The sequence below is a fragment of the Falco punctatus genome (genome assembly GCF_963210335.1).
Source record: "Falco punctatus genome assembly, chromosome: 4".
In the NCBI taxonomy this organism is placed as follows: domain Eukaryota; kingdom Metazoa; phylum Chordata; class Aves; order Falconiformes; family Falconidae; genus Falco; species Falco punctatus.
The window spans coordinates 46,791,843-46,809,055 of record NC_137583.1 but is presented as its reverse complement, the minus strand read 5'-3'; the positions used below and the strand labels follow the sequence as shown (position 1 = coordinate 46,809,055).

At 48.4% G+C, this 17,213-nt stretch overlaps 1 protein-coding gene across 2 annotated transcripts in view; it reads left to right on the top strand.

Annotated features, from left to right (window-relative positions):
* Window positions 1-17,213, top strand: part of STK11 (serine/threonine kinase 11) — a 48,795-nt gene that overhangs the window by 28,948 nt on the left and 2,634 nt on the right. For both annotated transcript variants that reach the window (XM_080384630.1, XM_080384629.1), the window contains exon 8: window positions 9,003-9,196. In XM_080384630.1, coding sequence (XP_080240756.1) covers window positions 9,003-9,196 — 194 coding nt within the window. The remainder of the gene's footprint in view (window positions 1-9,002; window positions 9,197-17,213) is intronic.

The following is a 17,213-nucleotide window of genomic DNA, read 5'->3' as shown; positions in this document are numbered from 1 at the left end:
TAGAAAGTGATGTTTCTTGCTCTCGTAGTGGGATCAAGGATAAAAGGCTTAATCAGCGCGTCGGGGGAAACACTGGGGAAGTATTGAGTGTTGCTCCATGAAACAACAGAGCTGCAGCGGGCAGAGAAGGCAGCCTGGCATGTGTTTATTGCCTGGCCGCAGTAATTCTGCCATTCCTCCCTTTATTCTCGTCAGCTACTCCACATGCTTTCCCCCCTTCCAGTGGCAGCCCTGTCTGAACAACGCTGTAGGAAGTCTGCTTAGTTTTAATACCTGCCAGCTGCCTTCCTCTCCTCACTTCTGTAGCTGAACTCTTGCATCAAACTCGTGTTTCTGCACTTTGTTTTAATTCAGCAGGACAAAGCTAAATTCTCTTCGCTTTCAGAGGCTTTTCAAACCTAGTCAATCTGTGCAGTGCAGACCTACAAGTTGTAAATTGAAAGGAATTAAAACTCTCTCAGCCTGTCATCTTAAGAGTTTATGAACTGCCAGAAGCTGACCCCTGAATAACAATGAAAGAGCCTTGAAAGCTGCTCTTCCCAAAAGGAGCTGGATAGGATGATGATCAATAGAAAAGGGATACATTTAGTTCACCTCTGTGAATATTTTGTACTCCCGGGGTGGGGATGTGGGGCAGTGAAGAAAAGCTGCCAAGAGCCAGGGAGTTAACAACCTGTTCCCTATAGATTATTCACCATCTCCTCTCTACCCAGTGCTTTTGCTGAAGGGCTTAATGCTCGTTCACTGCATTTTGTAACCAATTCACTGACCCTGCTGCAGCACTTAAAGTGATGAAGTGGATGCAGAATTCTACCTCTGTCCCTTGTTTCCAAGGCAACCATCTTGCCTTCCTTCTCTAGAAGTGTCACACTTAATTTGTTCAGTCATAGATATAATTGCAAGAGTTTATAGCAAGAAAAGGAAGGCACTTCCACCTTTTATTACTGGAGATGCAAATTAACCTGCTGGGCTAGTGTCTCCTCCTGACCTCCTGGAGGCTGCTGTGCTACCTTCCTGAGTGCTTTTGCTCACCGCAGAGTCCTCCCCGAGAGGTTTGGAGGGTAGCTGTTGGGTGCTCTGCCATGCTGTTCAAACCCCAGGTACTGAACCCCTTGGAAATTGGGATTTGTTGCCACTGCAGACTCCTTTGCAGGCACTGAACGTGTTCTTTGCCTTCTGTGCCTGCATTTGAGGGAGTGGAGGAGTTTCCCTTAACCTCTGCTTCAGCATGTACACTCATGGGCTTTTCCCATCCCTTCTCCATCACGGTGTCATGCAGTAACCTCCCCTCAGCAGGACACAGACAAAAAAAGCACTCCTCTCCTTTTTTTGCCGAGGCACCTGGGTCTGCCTGCCTTCTGTGTGGCAGGCATGTGGAAGGAATCTGGTTCTTCTGCCCATGTTCTGCAAATCAGTTTCATAATGCAACTGTGTGGGGCATGTTAAAGGAATGTGAGTCTCTAGAACCCCTGTCCTCATAGGAGTCTGAACTATCCCCTTTGGCCCTGGGATCAGCTAGGGGAAAATGGCTTCTTTCTTACTCATTTGTATTTTTTTTATGAACTTGGCTTTAAGAGCATGGATATTTCCCTATTACAGGAGTTGGAGCAGTGATTGGAGTGATGCCGATATATATTTATTGCTAGCATGTGTTGCCTTTCCCCAGGGCATACTGTTGTGTGTCTTCCACGTTTGTCTGCAAGAGGACTGAATTAAACTGGAATGCTGTTAGTTGCTTCTTGTGATGCCTGTGACCTTCCAGTAAGCTTGAAGTCCTCGTGGTGTCACGGGAGGTGGAGAATCATTCATAACCGATTCTTGCTGGCAGGATGGTGATCTGCAGCTTTGCATCTGGTTTCAGAGAAAATTGTCCGTATACAAAACAAGCAAACTGAAATATTTGTGACCTAGAATGGGAAGTGAATTAGCTGTAAGTATTTGGAAGCTGCAGCTGTGCTTACTGATTCTTATTTTAACCTTGCTTATCCCAGGACTTGAAAAGAGCAGAGCGATGACTTCTGATGTAAAATTTGAGCTTGGAAGCTGCAAACCAGACAGGCTCATTAAGCATTGGTCAACCCAGATTCCTTTTTTCATTCAGTCCTTGACCCTTACTGTCTTATCCCCCCGTAGATTATAGCAACCCATCTGGATGCTACTTCTTAACTGGCAGGATCATAATTAATACTTGTGCAATAATTAAAACTTGTGGTGGTTTCTGTGCTTTGCAGGCATTCTCAACAAGCTTGCAAAGTAATAGGAAACAATCTCTTACTACTGTTCCCTTCACTCTATTTCAAAGGGCTAAGAGTAGCTAAGAAATGTTTCACAGACCAGAGAGGAATCTGCCTCTTCCTGGGGATGTTCTGGGCAAGGGGCGCTTTTGAGATCTGCAAAAGCTTTTCTTTTCCTTCAGCGGTAAAGCAGTAGTCTGCGAGCACCAGGTAAATGGCTCTGTTTGTGCCGGTGTAGTTGGCTCAGAAGACATCAGTGAGCCTGGGAGTAAATGGTGAAACGGGGCACTCTGTCAGCAGTACTCTAATCCAGCCCGTGTTTTAGGGTCAGTGGTTGAAGGCAGGATGAGGAAGGACTTGATCTGCATTGCTGACCGATGGGAGAGTTGCACTGTGGGAGGGTAGCTGCTTTCTGGCTTAGTCAGTGGCCAGTTGAGCCAGATTAGGGCATTTGATGGAGCCAGTGATCCTCAGATGAAGAGCAAATCTTCACTAATAACATTTAGCACCAGTGCAGAAAGCAGAATATCTGTCCCTGCTGGAAAATTGCTTGCCAGGAAATACTCTGCTACTCGATACAGAATTGCTTGAGGCTCCTTCCAAGAGTCTTTGATTTTTCTTAGAACTTCAATGAATTTCTCTTCTCACTCTATATCCTCATTACCATATATGCATATGCAAGTATTTGAAATCACCTCCCAGAGGATGGAATCATTATGACTAGAGTACAGTGATTCAGGTTTCTGCTGTTAATAAAAACCTATTTTTACTCTCCTGGTAAGTAGGGCAGAAGGAAAGAAAAAAGCAGAGCTGAGATACAGCAAAATGAAAACACTAGTTGCTATAGACTTCTAGGCTTTCTCCCGTTAAAATACTCCTTTTAACAACAGTCATTCCGATCTCATTTGTCCTGTATATTCTATTTTTCTTAGGTCCCTGGCATTTAGTTTGGATCCCTCTAGCTCCAGTGCCCCTGGCAAAAATAACTGGTGGCTGTGTTGGCTTTTCTGTTTCTGCACTAGATGATCCTGCCAGCCTGGATCAGCCTAGGCTGAACTTGCTATCTTGGCAGTCACTTCCTTGACGAAAGCAGTCTCCCAAGGAAAGGAAATCAAATGATCACATTAGGAGTGCTGTGTGCCATGCGCATCACCAGGAAAGCCATCCACAGGCTTTGTTAAAACAAACGGTTGCCCCAAATCTAGTTACGGTGGACCTGCTCGCTCCTGTTAGTCCAGCGGCTGGGATGACTTTTTACTTAACTCTTGTAACCATTCTGTGATGATTCTATGCCAATGCTACTCCACAAACCAGAGGTTGTACTGACAGATGAGATCTGCATTCGGTTCTCTGCCGTTTCCCTGAAGTATCCTGCAGCTTCCAGTATGGTTGTGGTATGACCGTGGAAGAAATGCCAGTAGATCAGCGTCGGTGTAGAGGTGGAACATCCCAGCCTCAGATTTTTGGGGTCTTGCCCATCCGTTCAGACTGTCAGCATGGAAGGACAGAACATGATTGCTTGCACAACATGGACATGCTCTGTGATTAACCAAAATACATTTCTTTTTAAAACTTCAGGCTATAGGGACTGCTTCACTTTTTCTTTTTTTTTTACTGTCCTTCATCAAGCAGTAGTCTTACTTTAAAACTCCATCACTACAGAGAAAACAGTTCAAAGATGCTAATTGTGAAGCAGGGTGTTTCTGGGTCAGGGTTCACTCCTCCTTTGAATCCTAGATGATTTGTCCCAAAAGCTGCATTTTCATTTATCTCCTAACTCCTTGCGTTTGCTGGGTAGTTACGTTAAAATGCCACTTTTTTTTTTTTTTTAGGCCTACTGTCAAAGCAATGCAAGACTAGAAGAAAATTATAATTACAGTTTTTCTGTGCAGGAGGTGCATCCAACCCTTACTTCCTAAAATGAATTTGGAACTGGAGTGATAAAAAACAGATGGCTCAGGTTTATCAGAGCTCTTTGGTGACTGGCTTCAGGCCCTCCTCGGTGGTTATTAGCCAGAAGTTACTGGATGCCTGTGCAAACTATGGAGAGGGAAGCACTTAGGTCACATCAGGCTTGTCTAGGGCAGCAGTCAGCAGCCCAAGGAGTGACTATGCCGTGAGGGGATAATTTTAGATCTTGCTCTGCTTTTGAGGTGTGTTTTCAGAGAGACCTTAAGTTGCTTCCTAAGGCAGCACCCTTTTGTAGCCTAAAGTAAACTTGGAAAACAGGGGGGAAAAGCTTAAACTTTCTAGGCTGCCTCTGTGAAAGGTTCTGAGTGTCCCTTTGTGCAGGTGGCATCCACATGATATTTAGCAAGGTGACAAGAGCGCAGTTGATCTGGTGAGGCTTTTCTTTCCTTTGCTGCTGTGCAAAGACCAGGAAGAACAGGTCCCAGGGGGCTTAACCGACATCCAGCCCACAGTGTAGAAACGGGGAGGCTGATATCCGTGCCAATTCAGAAGTTTATCAGGAAAGCAGGCTGCAGTTCAGGAGATAATCCTAACTGTGGGAGGGTTTGATGCTTTCTGACTCTTACTTTGTGTCCAGCGAGCCTCCAGGGTAAGGTATGAGTGAAGTGCCCCTGCAGGACAGCCTACCTGCTGGCAAGGGCAGCCAGCTGCTTGGCACGCCACCTTTAAAGGCAGCAGAACATCATCTGTCTGATGTTGGCTATCACCTGACCTTTTCATTTGCTAGCCTGTGGCAGCTGATTTTTCCCTGTTGCAGGATGCGTTGCAGGGAAAAAAGGAGTAGCAGGAGGTGCTTGGGCTGGAAAGGTGGTTAGAAGTACCTGGATCAGAAGGAACTTCTGGTCCCACCTGCATTTAAGAGAGGATCGCTAGGAGTGTGGAGGCTCCAGCAGTACTTCTAGGAAACTTTCGGTGCCCACGTGCAGTGCTGCTAGATGTCCCAGAGACAGGCCAGCATTGGAACCACCTATGGAAATATGATAAAAATGTAAGAGGCCACCTATATGGCTTCTGAGATGCTGATGTATGTGATGCAAGCCTCTTGGATTCTTGATCTGATTAAGAGCAGCTTTCAGAGCTGATACCCTTCGCTGGGCAGATGGTAGCACTGTGGCAATGGTAATAGAAGTCCCTTGAGATGGGTAGGATGAAAAGTGTTAAGCATTTTTGCTGTGGTCTTGTTGAAAACTGCCTGTTAAAGGAGCTTGTGAGTAAATACCTCTCTCCTTAGACTGACATTCTGCCCGCTCTTTGTCGTGTGCTGGGTTATCCTCAGCTTCAGGACAGGAGATGTTTCTTCTTTTTCTTTTTATTGCTTTGACAATAAAACTCGGGAGCTCTCACAGCTCTGCTAATAGGTTTTGACTTACAGGTGGGTACTTTGGCCTTGAGTTGGCAACGGAGAAAATGTTTGAGCCCTGAGTGTTCCCAGGTCCTGAGCTGCCCTTCTGTAGATGTCCTGCACTCCGGTGCGTCTTGCAGCAGACTTTAATATGCTAAGTTAGTTTCTCCTTAGCTGATAAAGCACCTGGTGGATGGAGCACCTCGTGGAGTGGCATACACAGCTGCTGGTGTCCCTGCAGAGTTGTCAGCAAGACAGACTTGCCTTTCTTGACACTTGCCCTCTCTTGGTTGTTACATATTAAAAAAAAAAACCTGCAGTGGTATAAAACTGGCTGGGAAGTGTTCCGTCAACAAACCGCACATACTTTTGAATATCGGGGTAGAATGGGACCATCTTGTTATAAACGATAACAATTAAAACATTTTGGGCTCAATCAATTTAGGTTGAGAAACAATAAGCAAAAACAGTGCTGGGTGCGCGGAGAACTCAATTAGTTCCACCACATGCACACCTGAGTCCTAAAAGCAGCAGCATCTTTTATACCAGTATCTTGAACAATCTCTTCTCGCGGATATTCATCCTGCTTTTTCTCCACGGGGTCGTTAGGGTACACCTTCTCCTCCTCTTGGCTCTTCTTTGGCAATCTTTTCGAAGTAGCGATTGCCTCAGAGGAAGGGGGAGGTTTTATATTCAAGGAGAAGCACATGCGCCTATTTGTTACAATTGTGATACAGGTTATAATGGTCACAAACAATTTTAGATTTACACAGGGTACAACAATTACACTTATCAGACTATATTCTATTTTGACGTGAATCATGATTGCGTTTATCACAAGCCCCCCTTTTGTTTTTGTTTATCTCATTGATTCATGTCTTAGTTTCCAATTCAATAATAGCTTTTCGTGTTGTAGTCATTCCTTATTTCTGGTTGCATAATCTGTATCGCTGATAGTATTAATCAAATAAAACATTGAATTAAACAGGGGATAAGTAACAACCCCCCAGATATTCCCAGGAGTACAATACTCACTTTGGTAACTCAATTACATACAACAATTGGTAAGATTAAATAACTATTACTCTTTGTTATATTTTTGACAAGTTTTACGAACAGATTTTTAGCAGCTGTGGGAACTTCATATTTGACTTCTGTTTCCATCTCATGATGTAACATGTAACAAAGGATGTTCTTTACCTTCTCCTTTCTTTATCCATCCCTCTGTTTTCTCAATATAAAGTTGGAAGTATAAAGGATGTCCACACCTTCCCACAGGGTTACAGTCAGGACCCATACCAAGAGAGGTCCGGTCAGGGTCATACTGCTCAGCGGTCACCGCCCAGGGGTTGCAGCCCTCGGCAGACCTTGTCAGCTGCAGCACCGATTCCCTCTGGCCTTGCCCTCTCCAGTTTTATCAAGGTGTGCCTTTCTTTTCCAACACAACCAACACAAACAGAGGTCTGGGAAAATTGGGGAAAAGTAGGTTCTATCAGCTACTAAAGATAACATCGGTTCTCTTGTACTTTAAATTTTTGTAAATTCAATTAGAGTTTTTACCCTTTTACGGAAGTCAATATAAATTTCCCCAGCCGTTACATCAAGTTCTTTTAAAAGTAAGTTTGGTATCCCCGGGTTCAGTTACGACTCTCCATTCCTTTATTGGTCCCTTTACCCTTGAAGCATGTGTCCACCCCTTTTCAGCCGTCCTTATTGTCATTTCTGTAGTTTACACCCATAAAATTTTAGGAATTGATCCACACAAGGGCTCTAGTTCCCTTTGCTGAGTTTCCCAGACTGCCACTGCAAGCATTTTTGCTTTCACTTTTTGTTTTTCCTCATCCCTCTGTACATACACTTTCTGAGCTTCCTTCAACAATTCTTGTAATCCTCGATCTTGCCAATCGCCCAGCTTTTCCAGCTTCTTTATTATATCCCCCCATGATCTGGCCACAAATTGGATTTTTAGAAATGCTTCTCCGACTGGAGAGGCTGGATTGGTTATTCCAATTCTGGTTCTGGTTAGGCCATTTCTGTTCCCCGGGAAGGCCTTGTTGATACCTTCTTTCCCACATCTCTATTCCTGCCTGTCTAATCATAGATTTTTCTTCGGCTGTAAATAATATTCCTAAGATAGATTGTATTTCTTCCCAGGTATAGGTATTAGGACCTAGGAACTGGTCTATTCGCTTTCTTCCTGACTAAAGGGTTCTTTATTATTCACATATATAAGTTCAATGTCTTACAAATCCAAAACATCCAAATATTGGCCAATATACATAATTTGGTCGAATTTCCTCTCTCGTCCACACTTCCATACAGTAATGGACCATTTTTTCCTTAGTTTTTTCCTCTTGAGATGGCCAGTAACCCCAATGCCTGACATTGTTCCCAAGGGACTATCTAGGGGAATAATTTTTGGGTATTCTTTTCCCTCCTTTGTTTCCTCTTCAAAACTTGACTCCTGTTGGCCCATTTTAGGAATTTTGTGGCAATTCCTATCGCCCTTAGCAACCAATAAGCATCTTGCAGGGGGTCTGCACCCACTGACGATACCCGGGAGTGTTACACTCTTGGTTGCCGATACCAATGTCTACAGGGGGTTTAGGGCCTACCACCCACCCGCGAATCCTAGGACTTTTACAGTGGCTTCCTATCACCCGTAGTTACCGGTAAGAGTGTCCTGCAGGGGGTGAACCCTTCACCCACCCACATACCCTACAGGAGTCGCGATCCCACCCACGAATCCTATAGGAACCGCTTCGGTCCTTCACCGGCCAAGCCCCTCATGGGAGTTTGGAACCACGGTTAGAAGACCTCCACACTCGCTTCGGAACTCAACTCCTGGCTCCGAACCTAGAGTCCGTTCCCAGAATTAGGTTCCGTCTCAATCACACTCTTACACACAAGCAACCGATCCCATCCAACGGCTTCCCTTATACTCACGACTCTGTCGTCTTCGTTCAGATCTTTGTGCACCAGAATTACGGGTCCTTTCTACTGCAGCTTTTCCCTAGGAGCTCCAGTCCCTTTTGGTTATTGTTTCTCTTTTGTTCGTTGGTCTCTGGAGAGTGACCCAGACTGCTACTCTCGAGCCACAATCTGTGGGGCACCCCTCGAAGAGTCACAGTCCTGGAAAGCACAGCGAGATCACGTCGGGGTCACCAGATTGTTATAAACGATAACAATTAGAACAATTTTATTTTGGGTTCAATCAGTGTATTGAATTTATTTTTCAAGTACATGTGCCTATTCATTACAATTGTGATACAGGTTATAATGGTCACAAACTATTTTAGATTTACACAGGGTACAACAATTACACTTATCACACTATATTCTATTTTGACATGAATGATGACTGTGTTTATCACAATCTCATAGCGTCAAGGATTTCTCCGTGCCTTCTGAAAAGTGAAGCTGTACTGATGAAACTGCTCTTGGATTCTTTGCAGTTGGTTTCGTAAGAAACACGCTCAGGCAGAGGCTCTGGTGCCCATACCTCCCAGCCCCGAAACAAAGGACAGGTGGAGAAGCATGACGGCGGTGCCTTATCTGGAAGATCTGCATGGCTACAATGAGGAAGAAGATGATGACTTGTATGACATTGAAGATGATATCATCTACACTCAGGACTTCACAGTACCAGGTAGGAGAGGATGATGCTGGGATGGGTAGGGCAGAAGTGGCTTTTCGTTTTTTCTTCTTTCTTTCTTTGTTAAAAGCTTTTTAGGAAAGGGCTGGAGGTCTGAATAATCCTTTCAGCTGTAGAGGAGACTATTGATTATTAAGTGGTGTGAGTGCCCACGATGCTCCAGAGGCCTCGGTCCTTTATTTGATCAACCAGAATGCTCCTTCCTGTGTGTTACCCATGTGCCGATTTCCTTCCTTCATCCAGTAACAGCTTGTTCCTGTTGGACCCCACTGTTGAGCGCATTTAATTCTTTTGGCCAGTTTTGCTAGACTGAGTTATTTTGGAGCTGAGCCGTAAAATGACACGGTGTTCAGAGTAGATGGCACATCTGGGGAAGAAGGGTGCTTGTAGGCTTACACCGAGACCTTTTTTCTGCTCCAGTCTTGGTAACTATCTGGTTACAGAATTACTTCTTTCTTCTATTAGGGATTTCCTGTTGTTTTAAGGTAAGCAAACCAGTAAGTACCGGGGGTATGTGGTTTTAACCATGTAGTTCTTCCAAAGTGGTGGTAATCGAGTAGCTTTCCTTCTTTGGCCTCTCTGGGCCTGTAAGCCACGTAGTTTGTGAGCAGAAGGCTGAAGGGCACGTCTTTAGTAAGACTAAAGACAAAAACTGCTCAGCTTTACAGTCATCGAAGCAGCGATGTCTGATACTGTATGATCAAGCCAGCAGTTTGTCTTGCTGCCTGTGTTCTCACTGCCTACATCAACAGAACATGAGTTTCTAGATTAATTGCTCCAGCCTAGTTTAATTGTTTTGGAGGCAAGGTGTCAAATACTGTTTGTAGGGATGCTGATTTACTTCATCACAGTGTGATTGGAAGTACCTTTCCTCGTGGTAAGGAAAGCCCTAGTTTCTGTAGTTCAAGGTTAACCAAACTGCTTTAGTTTTTCCTTAGTGATGGCCTGGTGGGCTTCTGTGGACCTGAGTAAAAGCAAGGATTCACCAAATCTTGCACCAAAGACCTTGTTTTTTCTCTTTGTTTCCTGGTTAGGCGGAAATTGCTTTTTTGAAGCACTGTCATGGAAGAATAAAACATCAGGCCTTGAATTTTAATAAGCCTCAAATTGTACCCAATGCTTAAAATTTATTTGGGCAACAACTGGAAGTAGGGTTAGCTTTCCAGGCAGTGCCTTCCAGGGGGAGAAGGGGAGAAGTTGCTCTGAGCTCAACTGGCTAAGCCAGCGCTCCGCTCTGTGCTGTATGACATCGGGGGGTGACAGTCCCCAACAGGGTGGCTGTTCAGATGTTCAGCCAAACGGATACGGAGGTGGGTCGGAGGTGGAGCCTGCCAAGATGACGGGAGCCTCATCAGAGTGAAATAGATCTGTTTCCAAGTGCTGATTCACTGGTGACTGTCAGGTAATTTATAACCTTTTTCTAATAGAACTAATGTCCCAGTGCCAGCTGGGTGACCTGCAGAGCTCTGTCCTTTGCTCTCTTCTTACATCCCACAGATTTTGTGCTAGAATCTGAGCGGGGGCCAGGCCTTTCCTCCCAGCTTAGCGGGGGCTTTTTGAAAGGAGGGATCCTCTTAAAAATGCAATAGACACACTGAAGCACCTACTTGATTGCTGGGGCCTCTCGAAGTGCAGAAGCAGGAGAGAAAGGGACTTGCCAGATGCGTTCCCTGTTGTCAGAGGTTAGCCATTTTCTTCTGCAAGAGCTCTCACCAGGAGCAGCCCGTGCGTGAGTGCCCGAGATGTAATTCTGCAGAAGCGTTGGGGATGGAAGCCCTGTCACAGTATGGCCTGAGCACAATGGTGAGGCTGCGAAGCTTGAAAATCCGTAACCAGCATCACTTACATCCCTTTCTAATTTTACATTTTCCTTTCTGAACTGGCTTCAAGAGGCAGGAGGAAGGTATGGTTGGCCTGTGTGCGCCCATAACGTCCCTTGGAGGGCCAGCCTTCCAAGATGAGGGCTTCTGTGAGAGTGGACCTGTTGCTCTTGGTACCTGGACTATCTCCCAGCCAACCAAAGAGCCCACAGGACAGGCTGTTAACGCTTTCTTTTTTGGTGTCACTCTGGAGAATAAGCTTGTACGTGTCTCTAACGGTGCTCTGTTGCTTCCCTGTGCGTTCCCAGCGGCAGAGGAGGAAGCTGAGGCAGGGCTTAGAGGACAGAGCGGAGCACTGAGCAGTCATGACCAACTCTTTGGAGAGGAAGCCATGTTGCCATCGGCCATGGGCGCAGAAGAGGAGCGTCAAGCTTAGCCTAGGCCCCAAAGCCACTGCCCTCTCGGGCTTCCCATGGCCTGAGCTAATGGCAGTGGCCGGAGAGCGCAGGATCCTTACTTCCCCAAGTGTCATCAGGACCCTACTTATCTCCAGGATAGTTGTATTATTTCCAAAGCAGGTAACTTTGTTGGGCAAGGGGATAATCCCTTAGGTTTCGGCTTTGTATTTTTAAGCAAAGGGGAGCTGTAGGGGTTCAGCGTGCTACAGAGGAAGGTGGTTTGTGACCCCTTTCTGAGTGGGTTATTGAGCTTGTAAAATCCAGCCCGTTCCTGCAGACCTGCCCCACAAATGATTGGGGACAGAAGATGCATTCCTGTCTGTTCGCGCTCCACTTTAAATGTTTTGTTTCTTGTTAACCTCTCCAGTGGCGATTAGCCTGCGTTGCTGTCTGGTTCACGCACTTCGGTGTGGTTAAAAAGTGGAAGCTTAGGCAGACTTCCAGCGTCAGAGAGCGGGTGTGTGTCTGGCGGGCCCTGGACAGGGCTGGCTGTCCCGCTTGCTCTTGAGGGTCCCTGGCCTGTGACCCCATCTGCATTTGGAAAAACATTGCGCTCTGCCCCTCCTCTGAAGAACGGCCGAGTATGCGGGGTCCTCTTCCTCGGCCGGGTGAGAGCCGAGCCCTCCGCACCGAGCGGCCGAAGCCTCGTGCCCGCCCGTGCGCGGTGTCCGCTCCCAGGCTGCGGCTGCGTCCCACGGGCTGCATTACTGCCCCGTGCATGCCCTGGAGCCCGAGCCGAGCCCCTGCTGGTGCAGGCGCTCCTCCAGCAACCTGTGTACCTGCTGGATGTACCCACACACGCAAGCAGGTGACTGCGATAGTGGGAGATCATCTCCAGAGCAGTAATATCAGCTATTATACGCTCCTAATGCAAACAGCAGTATTTAAACCCAAATAAGAGCTGTCATTTCCAAAGATGACAGGCAAATTACTGGAAGATTTTTTAAGTTCTCATGTGTAATTTGTGCTGTTTCAGAGGGATTAGAGACCCGAAGGTTAACTGTGGCCCCCGTAGACCAGTGCTTCCCATGTTACAGTTAGCCAGGGTGGATAGGCTGGACAAGATTGTGGTTTAACTTGATGAATGGTGACGGTTTTCACCTTATTTCAAAAGTTGTTGCTTAACTGCTTAGGTAGATAGTGAAATGAAGCGTTGCTTCCAGCCACTCTGAATGTCCTCTTCCCAGCACTCGGGTGTTAAGCTTTTGTAGCGTTGGTGACTTGAGCTGGGTGCATCCATGAAGGGTGGATTCTTCGGGGGCTATCAAACACAGCAGTTAGGTGGCGGCTAGAGCTCGGGAATTCCCCAGGGAACCATCCAGGGCAGGAGGAGGATCTCTCTGTGCTGGATGTTCTGGTGCTGCTCCTGCACAGCTGTCACTGTAGGTAGGTCACTGAGTATGAACAAATGCGGGTTTTTTACCACCCTTGATTTGGGAACATAACTTGCACGTGGAAGAAATTCTTCTCCCTCAGACAAATCACCACTGACTTGGCTTGCCCTAGAAAGGACAGAAAGCATAGTCCAGCGTGCCCCCAAACCCGGCAGGAACAGATTTCATTCAGGGTTAAGCACTGAACAGCTGAAAGCTGGTCCACCGTGGTGGGTCCTCTACCTTACAACTTCTGATCCGGCTCTGACGGAGGTCAAGCTGTTCACGGGACTTGTATGGAGCCCTGAAAAGAAGGCTGTTGCCAAAAAACAAACAAAACAAAAAAAGGTTAAGAGGGGTTGGTGAGATGGGATATGAAGGTGCAGTTTCCAGGTCCAGTGTTTGTGATGGACAACAATCCCCTCACCAGAAGTGCAACACTCTCAGCAAGCTCCTGGGAGGGTTGGGGTGAGGAGGGAGCCTGGTGTGGGTACACCATGCTCGGGTGGGTTTGCATGGTGTTCACAAAGGCAGAGGGGCAGCTTGCAGAGAAAATAAATGTGGTTGGTTGGTTGGGGTTTTTTTTACCCGAGTCTTCCTGCAGGATCCTTTTGAACTTGCTCAGCTCCATGCAAGTGTTACGTTTCTAACAGTGACAGCATATTAAAACAAAAATTAAAAAAACCCTTGTAAATGACTGATCGATTCAGTTGTGGTTCTGCCGGGCAGCGAGAGCAGGAGTACAAGTGACTCATAGGTGGGAGTGGGTGTTCAATTTGGGAGGGGAAAAAGAGGGAACCTCATTAAATCGTGTGTTTTTCAGAGGAAGAAGAGGCTTTGAGAATGTGCTTTTATTTTTATTTTTTTTAAAGGCTTATTTAAAGATTTATGCAGCTCTGTAGAGAGCTTTAAATGCTGCACGCCCCTGGTTCAATCGGTGTTAAACATCTCATCCGAGGGAAGTGCTGAGGAGAGAATAACTGTGGCATTGAGCACGTGACAGAGCATCCTCTCCAGAAGTGGCTGCCGCCTTATTTGTAGAGAGGCAGCATATGTCATAAATGGATGTAAGCATCTTGCTTGTTGCTTTTGTGCTGCGTTTCAGATTTGGAAGGCTGTGCTCTGCTTTTTTTTTTTTTTTTTTTTTCTCTCTCCCCTTCCATTAACCCCTTCCTCCACTGCAGTCCAGTCCTCCTGCAGAGGCAAACGGCTGCATAGCTTGATTCTGGGTTTGGTTTTGTTGTGGTTTTTTTGTTTTGCTCCCTTAGCATGCAGTCTGGGGTTGGAAAATAACCCCAGGACTGGAGTCTTTGAGTCAGGCCTGGTCCTTGGGAAGGTGCGTTTCTAGCCGCAAATCATGTATGCGTGTTTGTGTCTGACAAACACAGCAATTCAAAAGCTCTTCGTGGTTTTATTTTGAAACCTTTTTTGTGCCTGAATGAGCTGAATGGAGCCATTAAGAAATGTGAGAGGTGGCAAGGACGAACATGCACGTTCTCAGCGCCTCTCTCAGCCCTCCTTTTATTTATTTTATTTTTAGTGCTGTTCAGCCGGTAATGGTAAGGTAGGATGTAGCTGTTCGAACAGACACAGCGCTGGGTCACTGGCTTCCGCGTGGGCAGACAGTTGCCAAGACTTCATCCCATGTTGAATTTTTATTTTCATTAATTTGAACGTCAGCAACTGTCATTGGTGAAGGAGGTAAAATTAGCTTGCAATTCACCCTCCCTCCTTGGTATCCATAATAGACTCCCGGGACTGTGCTTTTGAAGCAGGGTGGGAGGGGGAGGAGAGAAGTTTGGATATATTTTTTTTTTTCCTTCCCTGATCAGAAATGTTAATTGACTTGGCCTGAGTTCAGCCGAGGGAGGGGAAGGATAAGTGTTCAGCTTTGCTCTGAGCAGGGTTATTTGAGGCAGACGTGCAGTTGGGATGTAGGGAGGAGAAGAGGCAAAACCTTGAATTCTGGGGCAGGTTTTGGGCTCCAGCTTGGCCCACGCTGAGCCGCCCCGCGCCGGGTCACAGGGGAGAGCCCCATCCCTGGAGAAGCTCCGGGGCCAGCGTGTCCCCCTCCTTGGAAGGGGCTCTCGGAGCTTGGATGCCTCAGCCCTTCCTAGCAAGTCCCTACCTCTTAAGGGGCCAGAAGGTGGAATGATCGGATCGGTAGCAGGTCTGTAAGTGCACGGCCAGGTACGACTGACGTTTCTGCTCCTGAGCCTCTCGCCTTGCCAGTTGTTTTCAGAAAGCAGCCTGACAGATGTCCAAGGCACCCCCATCCTTTGCGCTGGATCTGTGCTTCTAGAGGTGCAAGCCTGGACAGGCGCCCCCGGGGGAGCGCAGTGGGTGTCATCAGCTCTGGCAGCGACAGGCTTGGGTGGCCGGAGCCAGCAGCCGTCCCTGCTGAGTCAGTGCTTGTCCCCGTCCCGCGGCAGGGCAGAACGCTCGGGGCAGCAGCAAGCCCGTAGCCATGAGCTGTGGCAAGGCTTGGAGCCATCAGAGAGGGATGCAAGGGGCAGGTCCGCAGGGGAACCAATCGCGCTGGTAACCCGGGATCTCCCTACAACAGGTGGATCCATCCTACCCACCCTTTCTGGTTTTGAGCCCCTGTACCTGGCTTCACCCCCTTTTGCATGGCCAGAGGCCCAGCTCTGCCGTGCTGGGGTGTCCAAACCACACCACCGGGAAGCTGCTCCCGAGCTCTTAGCAAGCTGAATGGCTTGGAGAACCGACTGCTTTGATCTATAGATCAATCAGCAGGGTAATTTCTCAAGATAATTCCTGCCTGGGTCCAGCTCTGCAGCTAAGCCTGCTTTTAGGGGGAGAAATCCGCTCCCTGGCGAGCACCCTGGTTCTCTGGTACTCGCAGTCTGCGCCAGGCCAGGCCAGCCATGGAAGCACCTGGTCTGCCTGATGTCCAAGGACGTGTTTTCCCTCCAGCCTGCCGGATATTGCCCTGCTGCAGCCCCCACTTCGCTCCCACTCTCTGCACCAGTAAGATTTTACCGAAGCCGGTCTCCACCGGGCAGCAGGACTGGGCTGGGGCTGGGCTCCTGCTGTCGCTGCTGCTTCGGGTCTCTGCGAGCGTTCAGCGAGGCTGATCCCTCTCCCCAGCACTAGCCCTCCGGGGAGAGGAAGGTGGGTGTGGAAGGTGACTTTGTCCAAACAAGGTGACCTCCATGTCCCCTCACAGCTTCTGTTTCCCAAATGACTCTTCACCCGTGGAGGACGAGGACTGGAGGATGAGGACGTGCCGTGCGTAGCTGCCCGGTTCCCGGTGGGGGCTGTGCAGGGGTGGAGGGACCGGAGCAGAGCGGATGGGAGCCCGCAGCAATACCGGGGAGGGATGCAGCGATGCAGAGGAGAGCACAGGGGTCCGAGGGGGACCCCCGCCACCCTCCTCCAGAAAAGCAGCTCTCCCACCACCCCCATCCAGGCATGTGCCCCCCTCCTCCCCAAGATCAGCGGCAGTGGGGTGATCGTTGGCGCAAGTACAGAGGGATGACGTGCCATTCAGCCTTGGCGGAGAAAGGATTGAGCATCCTTTAAAGAAAATTATACATAATCGTCTTACAGCCTTCGCTTCCACTCAAACCTCTGAGTCATAACTGAAGGGCCCTGGAGCGTGACGTTCCTGTTGGAAGGAAATTGCCTCGGCTGGATCCGGTGGGGGGGAGCCGGGAACCTGACGAATCCTCTCATCAGCCCTGTGGCTGGCTGGGGGATGCGCAGGGCTGCCTTTGGTGATGTCCCCTCCTGCTCCAGTCCAGGGCTGCTCTGGGGGGGCCCTTTGTCACTCCCTGGGTGAATGGATGTGACCCGAGCCCCGTCCAGCCATGGCAGCGGGCAGATGCCTCTGGAAAGGGCTCTTCATCTGCTCTGCTGAGTCACACAGAGCTGGCCCGTAGAGGAGGGGAGAGGGGCTGATTTGAAGCCATGCTCCCATCCAGGTGTCCCTTTTAGGGGACAGTGGCATGGCTGAGCTGCTGCATCGCTGCCTGAATGGGCAGTGCCCCCAGCCCTGCCAGCCGTGGCTGCGCGCCAGCGGGTGCCGCTTGCTCTTGGAACACACCGAGCTCCTGGGTGCTCCGCAGGTCGGTGGATGGGGCTGGGATTTGCATTCTCCTCCAGAGAAACCAGCAGGAGAGAGGAGGAGGAGGAGGAGGAGTGACTTTCTCCACTGATGCCCCCGCTGCTCCCCAGCCAGGAGCCAGGCTGCTGCCTGGGGGTCCAGGGTGGGCATGGCAGCTGCCCAGGGAGCAGGGGACATGCTGGTCTTGAGGTCCCGACCGGTTGTGCCCATCGTTCTTGCTCCCAGCTTCAGGTTTTCTTTTCTCTTGTGTGCTGGGGACCACCAGCTGCT